Source organism: Microtus ochrogaster, chromosome 4 (genome assembly GCF_000317375.1).
Source record: "Microtus ochrogaster isolate Prairie Vole_2 chromosome 4, MicOch1.0, whole genome shotgun sequence".
Lineage (NCBI taxonomy): Eukaryota > Metazoa > Chordata > Mammalia > Rodentia > Cricetidae > Microtus > Microtus ochrogaster.
Window position 1 is genome coordinate 65,376,631 of NC_022011.1, and position 10,529 is coordinate 65,387,159.

Consider the following 10,529-nt stretch of genomic DNA (forward strand, 5'->3'; position numbering starts at 1 on the left):
TCTTGTAGTCTAGGCTGGCCTCGAACTCACAGAGATCTGCCTGCCTCTGCCTCCCAAGTGCTGGGATTAAAGGCATGCGCCACCACCGCCCGGCTACCTTATTGTGTTTTTAAGCCAAATAAGATGAAAGGAAATGATCAATGTCTTCGGGTCTGTTGGGTAACGCATACTTACATCGCTCTGGATTTGGTTAGCGTTCCTCGTGTGCTCGAGACTCAGGGCATCGGGCAGGTATGTGTAGTGGTGCAGAGGTTGTTTGTAGTTGACATTGGTGGCCACGTCCTGGGCCATCTTTGCGGCAGTGATGCTGACCATATCCCCAGGGGTATGGTAACTGGTTTTGGTGTTCTCGTAGTTTTTCTTGTATTCTCGGTCTGATTGCAACTTTGCCACGTTCATATAATGGACCAACTTGGGGTCATCCTGCAGGCTTCTGAAACCAACATGCTTGCCCTTTGACTTCTCATAAGCTTCCTTGTATTTATACTGTGGAGACAGAACTTGGTTAGCCAAGTGCCATTTGGTACAAAAACGTTTTTCCACACACAAAAGTAAACAGAACATTATGACTTTCTGGATGAGTGTTCACGAAACACACACCTCATCTTGTCCAGAAAAATCATACCAAAACCTAAACTTGGCTGGGACTTCAAGGCAATTCCATGATCAATTTAACAATTTCCACGCCCTTTGCTTGACTCCTACAGATGATTTGCATACAGAATTATTTTTTAAAATCTACCAGAATATGAACACACTATCTTCCAAACATAAGACTAAAGTCTTTTAGCTCCATAGGGTTGTGGCCTTTCTAATCCAGTTTGTGATTTCTGTTCATGGATGTGACTATCCGTGCAAGCAGTTGGGCCTTCACCCCCTCCCTCCATCCGCTGCACCCTCGGCAAGCTCGGGACTGAAGGAACCGCAAAGGAAGGTACTTTGGCAAAGCCAGGAACTGCTGTGGGGGTTTCTCATCCATAAAAGCCCAACCCAAAGCAAATCTATTCAAGGTCTTTCACTGCCAGGGGGCCGTCATTGAGATGCAGATTGAGCTGCTGCTCGGTAATAATAGCTCAGACCCTCGAAATTTATTCAAGAGAAATCAAATCTACCAAACCCTGCAAACACTGAGCACTGGTAGTGTAAATTCATAGGCGAGGACTTAGCAGGTGAGAGGTTTACCAAGGAATTACTTGATATATTAGAAAAGGCTCTAATGTGGGGAAGGGACAGAATCACACCCCAGACTTTCACTTTCAATTTAAATCAGGAGTGCATTTGAGACTCATGTGGACTGTCTGCAAAGTTTGAAGGTGGCATTTTCAGTCCATCCCTGCCAGGAAAGCTGCAGTGACTTTATACTCTTCTCTTCTATGTGGATTGTATGCATGGTCGGTTTCTTATCTTTTCTCAAGTCAAGATTGTACCCCTGGGAATAGAACATGACAGTGACCCCTGGCAAGAAGCGAATGACTAAAAATGTGTTTTTAAAGAAGAGAAGTATCTGTGTGTGTGTGTGTGTGTGTGCGCGCGCGCGCACGCGCGCCCGCGTGCGCACATGAGTGTGCGTGCATGTATTATAGATTGTGGTGGTTTGAAAGAAAACAGTTCATTGAGAGAGTGGCACTATTAGGAGATGTAACCTTGTTGGAGGAAGTGTGTCACTGTGGGGGCGGGCTTTGAGGTCTCTTTTGCTCAAGCTTCCCTCAGTGTGACCATCAGTTGACTTCCTGCGGCCTGCAAGATCTACGTAGCGCTCTCAGCTCCAGCACTTCATCTGCCTGCACACCACCATGTTCCCACCATGATGATAATGGACTGGACCTCTAAAACTGTAAGCAAGTCCACCCCAATTAAATGCTTTCTTTATAAGATCTGCTGTGGTCTCAGTGTCTCTTCACAACAATAAAAACCCTAAGACAGATGAAATGGCACCAACCGACTGAAATGATCACCATCATATCCTAAAGAGGCAGGGGTCTTAGTTGGCTTAGGGAATGCCTGTTGGTACGCAACATCCTCCATTCTTTTTAATGCAATTGTAATGCAGGCAGGCATCTGAACTTAACATGTTTCTGTCACTCATTTCATGCTCTCACTGGAAATAAATGCAAACTGTCAAGGAAATGAGTCAGCAAAGGGAAATTTCATCATGAGTCAGGGGAGAAAGCCACTGTTAGACTTACGGCATTGCTAAATGGAGTCATCTGAGAAAACAAATCCCAACAATGTTGAAATGGTAGCAGGTTTTCAAAACACCATTTTGAGGTGAGTTTGGGCATCATTACTTTATATGTACACCCAAGCAAGCGTGTATCCAATTACTTAAAAAAAAAAAAAGGTAGTCACTTAAAATCTTTACTCACGTCACTGGCGATGTTTCTCGAGGACTTGGCCGCTGTGATGGGAATGGCATCAGCCAGGACGTTGTTGCCTTTAGCTATTAAATCATGCCAGTCCCGTTTGTAACAGACCTGGGGTAGAAAAGCAAAAGGGAGTCAGCGCACTGATTATCCACCCTCTCAGGAATCCCTCAGCCGCTGGCTTCTTTAGTTCCCTTGTGTATGTGAGATAAGGAACGCATCGCATGTGCCCTGCTACGAAGTCACATCAGCAAAGGGTCACATTTGAATCCAGCATGAAATCACGGGGTCTCTCGCTGACTGTTCACCTAAGTCTGGCCTTGGCAGATAAAGAAGAAGGATGCTTAAAAACCAGAGTTGAAGAAGGGAGGAAATGAAACTATGAAGGATGGCCAAGGGGACACCAGGCAGCCATATTTACATAATTAAAAAATTTAAGGCTATTGTAAAAAAAATGAAATCACTGAATTAGAATTTCATTAATTTTCATTTTTGTCCTGCAGGATTATAATCCCTCTCCCTCTTTGCTGCCAACTGGAAAACAAAGCAGAAGTTTTAGGGGAACATGCAATGTGCTCTATATAAGAGTGCTACACCCATGAAGAGGGCCTTCCATGCCATGAGCCAACTTGAGTCAAGAGGCCACCATCCTGAGACGTGCTCTGCTGGGGACCGAGAGTGGGAAGCTGACTTGGATAATCACCCAGATGCCTCTCCATTCCACAGATCTGTCTATTGCCACATCAGGTCTTCACACCCTGCCAGAGACCCATGCTACTCACATCACTTATGTTGTAAGCATTGCACTTGGCCTGGAGGAACTGTGGGAGGTCGGGATTCAGAGTGTACTTATGCTTCACGTCTTCTCCTTTAGCTTTGTATAAGATCTGCAATACACAGACACAAGAATAAAGCCCCTTCCACACCAGGCTGAAAGGAAAAGGCCTTAAATGCCCACTGAAAGGACTGGCTCTTTGTGGAGTCTTTGGTCTCCTCCTCTTTCCTGTATGGATCTTGCTATGTGGCCTAGGCTGGCCTAAATCTTTAGACCCTCATGTTCTGGGATAAAAGGTGTGTGCCACCACACCTGCCTTGGAATCAAACTTTTTGTACCAGTCCAAGGTATCCAATCAGGGGCCAGTAGGAAAGGGATTGGGAGGTGTAGGTTGGTTCTAAACACCATATATCCATGTATGGATAGTAAATAGAATATTTCTAAATGTAACCAGTAAGACGGTCTTTTAACGGCAGTGGAAAATGACAGTTTTCTGGAGGACAGTTTTAAAATGTTAGTGCCTGGGGAATAAAAAAAAATGCCTAAGCTAAATTTTTAATTTTCTTTTTTATTTATTTAACAATTTAAAATTTATTTGTTTTATGTGTGTAAGTGTCTTGTTTGCATGTATGCTTGTGTACCACATGCATGGTACTTGTCAGGAGTCAGGAGCGGGCACTGGAGTTATGGATAGTTGTGAGCCACCATGTGGGTGCTGGGAACCAAACAGGGGTCTCCTGCAAGAGCAGTCAGTGCTCTTCAACACCGAGCTATCTCTCCAGCCCCCAGAGTTTTAACATTGAATGCACAGAGTGCTCAATTAGTAATGAAGGCATTGGCATAAGAGTAAGCACATCAAGTAGGCACTCACCCCTTAAAAAGTACCCCCCCACACACACACACAAACACACAAACCATCTTCCTCTGTACTCACATCACTGACTTGCTGCGTGTTCTGCTTGGCTTGTACCATCACTGGGGAGTCCACGATGCTGGTGAACTTGAGCGTGTCTGGATGCTGCCTGTATTTCTTCTCACTCAGGGCATCACCTGCCTTTTTCACCTTTTCCTGGTCGAGACTTCCAATCGGTATCCAGCCAATGCCCTTCATCCAGGTATTATAGTCTTCCTTGTACGCATTCTGCAGTGACAGAGAGGAGGAGTGAGAGCCAGGCCCATTCTGGGAGCCGAGGGGTTGGCCTGGGGACCACGGCACTTACGTCACTCTGGATATGCATCATGTTCTTGGACAGCTCCAGGTCCATGGCATCCGGCAGGTAGGTGTAGTGGTGGAGAGAATGCTTGTAGTTCGTATTGCTGATTACATCCTGTGCCTTCTTAGCCGCCACAACATCGAACATATCGTGAGGGGTGTTGTACTTGGTCTTTGTCTTTTCGTAGTCTTTTTTATACTCCCGGTCTGACTGTATCTTGGCCACGTTCATGTAATGGACCAGTTTGGGATCATCTTGGAGACTTTGGAATCCAACCATTTTCCCTTTAGCCTTCTCGTAATCTTTTTTGTAATGGACCTATTGCGAGTGAAGAGGGGGCATATTTTGAAATGTCACTTTGAAGATACTGAACAGTGAGGTCATACTTTGAAAGTTTTGAGTTTCCTAGACATTTCTATATGCCCATAACAAGGGGCTTGGTTCCAGGATCCCCACTTTGTGCTGACACAAAGCCCAACCCATACTCGAGTCTCTTATATGAGCCATAACCTTTGCACACTCTCGGCATACACTTCAAATCATCTCTAGACTACTTATAATATCTAGTAAATTGTAACTGCTATATAAATGGTTTTGTGTCATTTTGAAGATATGACAAGGAAAAAGTCTTTAAGTGTTTAGTACAGATGTAATTTTAAAAGTCTTTTCAGTCCACAGGTATCTATGGATATGAAATCTGAGGATAGAAACTGTCAACTTCCTATGTAATATGGTAAAATAAAACACCACTTAGGAGCCTTGAGTGTCTATATCTACTTCTGCCACCCAAAAGAGATTGGGATCCAGCTTGTCACTGATGTGAACCCTAATTCATATCAATGACAAACTAATTCTTCACACTCTTTCCCCCATAGACATAAGTAAATGCCATGAAAAGAAAAAGGAAGCATTCTCCATTCTTCACCAATTACACTCTGCTGCCAGGGCCCTGGAGCCGCTGAGGATTTGATAACTCTTAACTAAAAGACATTTTCAGAGTCCTTGATTATTGCAAAGGAAACCCAGAGCCAGTCATGGTGAATAGCATTTGGCTTTGAATTGTAGACAGAGGGGGACTGGGGATTCTTGGGGAGGCCTGCAGAGGATCCTGGGAAAGCCAGAGCAGACAGGAGAGAGTGCAGGAAGATGTGGGGCCTGGGGGGCATGGGGTGGCTGGAGGATCCACCATGAGAAAGGTCAGAGAGACCTTTCAGGATGGTTTTTCAGAACAAGGGCATCTGGGTTTGGTTTTTTTTTCTTTCTTTTCTTTAAATATTTATTTATTATGTATACAATATTCTGTCTGTGAGTATGCCTGTAAGCCTGAAGAAGGCACCAGACCTCATTACAGATGGTTGTGAGCCACCATGTGGTCGCTGGGAATTGAACTCAGGATTTTTGGAAGAGCAGGCAATGCTCTTACCCTCTGAGCCATCTCTCCAGCTCCTGTATTTTTTTTAAAGCTGTATTGTAATTATAGTAGTGTATTAAAAATTTCATTTTAATCAGAAGTTGCACTTGAATTTCCCAGAGAAATAGATGTAATGGATGAAAAAGAGAAGAGAGGGAAAGAGGAGATCACATAAATTAATAAAGATTAGAGATAAAATTATTCCATCCAGAAGCTATTACAACTTGAATTTCTTCTTGAGGTTCTTATTAAAATAATGTGGATTTATGCAGAAATTTGCACAGTGATTTGAAGTCTTCTTAGTAACTCACAAATGGACAGTTATACCAGTTCCGACCTCCGAGAATACTAAGGTCTCTTTAGGGTTCTTTCTGTACAGAATCATTTCCAGTCAGGGACACCATATGTGCTGACTTCTGGGTACCCCACTAGGTCCCCTGTTATGCAGGTGACCATGGCTGGACTTACATCGCTCGCAGCCTGCCGGGCAGCTTTGGCAGCTTTGATGGGAATCGCGTCGATTCTCAGGTCATATCCTTTCTTGCTTAAGTCTTTCAGGTCGGCTTTGTACATGCTCTGCAAGAGAAACACCCCTTGAGCAGGACTGTGGAGCCATGTGAGTAAAGGCCGGGTGTGCAGGGCAGCGCTAGACGCACCTCACTGACGTTGTAGGCGTTCACTTTAGCCTGGATGAACTGTGGCAGGTCCGCGGGCAGGTTGTACTTATGCAGTATCTCCTCCCCTTTGGCTTTGTAAGCGATCTAGGAGAGGAGAAACCACATGTACACCAAGTGTCGGAGAGACAGTTAATGGCACTGGGGAACAATTTCAGGGTGGTGTGTCTGTCACAAGGTGATGCTAAGAAAGACACTCTCTGTTCTGTCCTGTCACGCATCAGCAAAAATCTCCGTACATTCCAGGACCCTGATGCAGCGGCACGGAGGCCGGTCTCATTGCATGCACACGGTTGGACAAGATTTCCGAGCACTGGCTAGGAATCTCTGGCTGTAGGTAGCAGGTGCCTGGAGGGCCTCAAACCAGGGAAGTGAGTTGGTGGAAATGCTAACCTGCAGCCACTTCCCTGAGCCAGAGCAGGCTAGCAGGTCAGAACACAGCAATAATCTATTTAAGACTTCGTGGGAGTCTAAAGGGACTTGCAGGTGGTTTTGATTCTATATAGTTTCTCTTAGGCCCGACTTAAGATATAATCTCCACGGGACCCAGCACCTACATTCATTCTTTCTGGTCTTCCTAGAGATACCTTACCACAGTCAGTGAAAGAAGACCCTCTCACTGATCCCTCTGAGAGCCTTCCCTTAGTGGTAGAGGAATACACAATACCCTAAAGCTATGATTAGGTGAGCGTGGTATCATTGGGCAGCGGGAATTTACAGCTGGCCCCAAGAGGCCCTTTAGATGGTTAAACAGCTCCAGGTGGCCAGTGCACTCAAGGGCAGGTTTCCTTCATGTTGGTAAACAGTTACGAAAGCGCACACAGGCTGGACACTTACGTCGCTCCTCTGGGCCTGGTTAATTTTAGACTGCACTGTAATAGGAGCATCTTCAATCGAGGTGAATTTGAGCGTATCTGGATGCTGGCGGTATTTTTTCTAGGAGAATCAAAACGAGAAAAAAGAAATTAAAACTGATTCTTTACTATAGGGCCCTGTAAAGAGAATTCCTGGAGAGTTGCTTTGGAAAGACACAGAGGGGTTTTCTCAATTTGAAAGTCCTGGAGTCCCGATTACCTTGGATGAGAATGAATACCTACACGATACAGAACTGAATGGTTTTAAATTGGTGTCATCATTGGGCAGCGTGTGGAGGAGAGAGAGGCACAGCTCCCCGGAAGCATGTTTGCACTCCTCAAATGCCTTGCTTATGGTGTGAAAGAGGGGCTTTCTGTTGTACTGAGCCAGAAACACCACAGAGGTCTCGGAGGGGTTAGCAGAAAAGCAAGCAAGAATATTTGGGCTGTCTTTTTTTTTTTAAACAACAACAACAACAGGGTCTTAATGTAATATAGGGTTCAATCTCAGTGTGTACCCAAGGATGGTCCTGAACTCTTGACCCTCTTGTTTCTCTCCCTTAAATACTAGAGTGACTTAACACAACCCTAACAACTTCATCAGCAGCTGGAGCAAAGGAGTTTTCTGGTTGAGGGATCAATTAGCAACAGCTAACGATTAATTAGACAGAGAACATGTCTGCTTTGCAGCCTTATTGCGTATACATAGGCTTCTTATGTATGGGACACTGATGTGCTGGAAAAGAAAGAAAGAGGGCCTTTGGGAAGGCAGCCCCATGGGGGAGCTGACAAAATGTCACTCCTTCTATGCCTGTCTTCTCTGCCGATCTGCCCAGTCGCCATACTTGGGGCATACTGTACATTGCAACTTTTCCATATATTTTAACTCCGCTTTTTCAACTCCACACTTCCAAAAACTACCAGCACTGGAAGACACTTCCTGAAAGACCTCTGGGAAGGCAAAAATGCTTTCGCCCAAACCAGACAAAAGTGCACAGAAGCAAGAACACTTCTGGCTTGAGCATGGTTGCCGCACACTGTGCCCCCATGTCTGCGCTCTGTGCACTGGCACCCAGTTTGCGAGCTTCGACCAAGGGAGCTGGAGGTTAAAATACACAAACACACACAGACAGACAGCGACACGGTCATCCTTGAATTCCCCAAGAATGCCCCCTTTATTGTGTTCAGGGGCAGATTATATAGAGATAGCCACGCCCCAGCCCAACCCACCAGAAACCACTCTCCTGCCATCAGGAACTCCTGAAGGTCTCGTGCTCAGAGCAGCTATAGGCACTCAGATCAGGGGATTACAAGAAAATCAGGATCTGGGGTCTCATTGCTCCCAACACACGGTGACAAGCCTTACTTTGCACCTCTGTCCTTCACACCCTCCCCTTTCCCTGGTGATGCAGTCACGTGACAACAGTGTGTCTTCAGCTGTTGCTGGAGAGGGGACAGACACTGTGTCCATAGGAAGACGCTCAGGATGACCACTGCCTTTTCTCTAAGCCTGAGTGGCAATTTGTAATTTTGCGAGAGCCATCAAGACTATAATCGAGGGCACAATTTTTAAAGAAGAACCTTCAACAGCTACATTATGCAGAAGTATTTCAAGCTAGAAGCAAGCCACACCTCCACCAACAGGTCAAGAGGCCATTAACATGTGACATGTCTTTGCAGAGGAAGACCATGTAATTAAAAGATAAAGAAAAAGAATGAATTTTAGGTATAGGCAAAAGCATCGAACGAAACAAAAGAAGCCTCAAAGAAACTTTCATAAAAGGTAAAATTACAGAGGCCAGAAGTGGCTCAGCAATGGCCTCGGGTTGAAGACAAGCAGGGTTCTAGAGGAAACCTTACGGAGCATTAGAAGCATTTAAAATTAATTTCTAAGGTGGGGTTCATGCCTGGAATCCTCATACCCAGAGGTTGAAGCAAGATCACCACCCACATGTTCAAGGCCAGCCTGGGTGACAATAAATTCTACACCAGTCTGGATTACAGAGTGAGACTTTGTCTTAAAATAAAAACAAAAGTAGAAAAAGTATCCTGGTGGCAGCAAGTCCAAGACTGCAGGGGTTCTGTCTAAATCAGGTAAAATTCACATTGCGTGGATAAAGTCGCTCAGCTCTCTTTGGGTGTTTTACACGAATATAAAGGGGTGTGAATATATTTCTGGATTGTTGGTGTTTTAAGAATCTCTGTCAGCAGCAATGGCCAGAAAGGGAGGTAGAAAGAGCACCTCCTGTGGCCCTGCATTTTAATGGGGGGCAGTCCCCTCTAGCGCCCCAGTGGCCTTACCTCGTTCAGAATGTCCGAGGCTCGCTTTGCCTTTTCCATCTCCAGGGACCCGAAGGGCACCCAGCCACAGCCCTTCATCCAGCTGTTGTAGTCCGCCTTGTACTCCACCTACAAGAAAGAGGAGCCATGTTTCCCTTCATTGTTATTGTTACACCAACAATGGCCATTTTACTCAGGGTCTTAAAGATGTCTGAGCAGGCGTGTTGCTCCACACATGAACGTATTTTTTGGCGATAGCTTGGAACACCTGGAGTATTGCTTTCTAATGGCCATGCCCTCCACTTCCCCCTTACGTTCAACTTAATTGAAATGTGTAGAACTTTGATATTAACCCACAAAATGCTTGATTCCAGGCTGTATTTTAAAGAATAAATGGAATGATGATATTGGGACCATTGGCTGTAGAGGTTTGCGCCCTGGAATGTTAAGTGATCTCTGTGACCAAATTAGTCCGGAATTGATGACGCATAATTGAAGGCAAATAATCCTGGTCATTTTCTAATAATGTTTGATGGTAGTTATTTGTCAAAGCCCTGGCACACACTGTCCTTCATATATAGCGACCATCTTAGAAGGGCTTCTGCATTGGCCAACAAAGCACTTGGAAATAGTTCTTGTTAATTTGCTTAAGGAGACAGCTATTATTTGGCACTGATATTATGTGGGGACAATCACCAGATGCCATTAAGATAGCGAGCTCTTTTAGTCATTGGACCATAGATGACACCTGAAATCAACTGAAAATTCTTGTTCTTTAGAATGAATCAAAAAAAAAAAATAAACTGAAGTAGAAAAAAACCCAATAAATCAACCTTGCCTCTGGGGACCTTCAAATAGAATTGTATTGTAGACACACAGAGAAAAATTAAATAAGAAACAAGATCCTGCATACAGTAATTGTCACTGGTAGTAAAGTGGAGATGAGAAATATATATAT

General features: G+C 44.7%; 1 protein-coding gene across 1 annotated transcript in view; it reads right to left on the reverse strand.

Annotated features, from left to right (window-relative positions):
- The window catches only part of Neb (nebulin), a 185,246-nt gene that overhangs the window by 135,250 nt on the left and 39,467 nt on the right, over positions 1 to 10,529 (reverse strand). The window contains exons 26-34 of the mRNA XM_026778640.1: positions 9,593 to 9,700; positions 7,275 to 7,373; positions 6,420 to 6,524; positions 6,232 to 6,339; positions 4,359 to 4,670; positions 4,073 to 4,279; positions 3,146 to 3,250; positions 2,367 to 2,474; positions 175 to 486 (exon numbers count right to left, since the gene is read on the reverse strand). Coding sequence (XP_026634441.1) covers positions 175 to 486; positions 2,367 to 2,474; positions 3,146 to 3,250; positions 4,073 to 4,279; positions 4,359 to 4,670; positions 6,232 to 6,339; positions 6,420 to 6,524; positions 7,275 to 7,373; positions 9,593 to 9,700 — 1,464 coding nt within the window. The remainder of the gene's footprint in view (positions 1 to 174; positions 487 to 2,366; positions 2,475 to 3,145; positions 3,251 to 4,072; positions 4,280 to 4,358; positions 4,671 to 6,231; positions 6,340 to 6,419; positions 6,525 to 7,274; positions 7,374 to 9,592; positions 9,701 to 10,529) is intronic.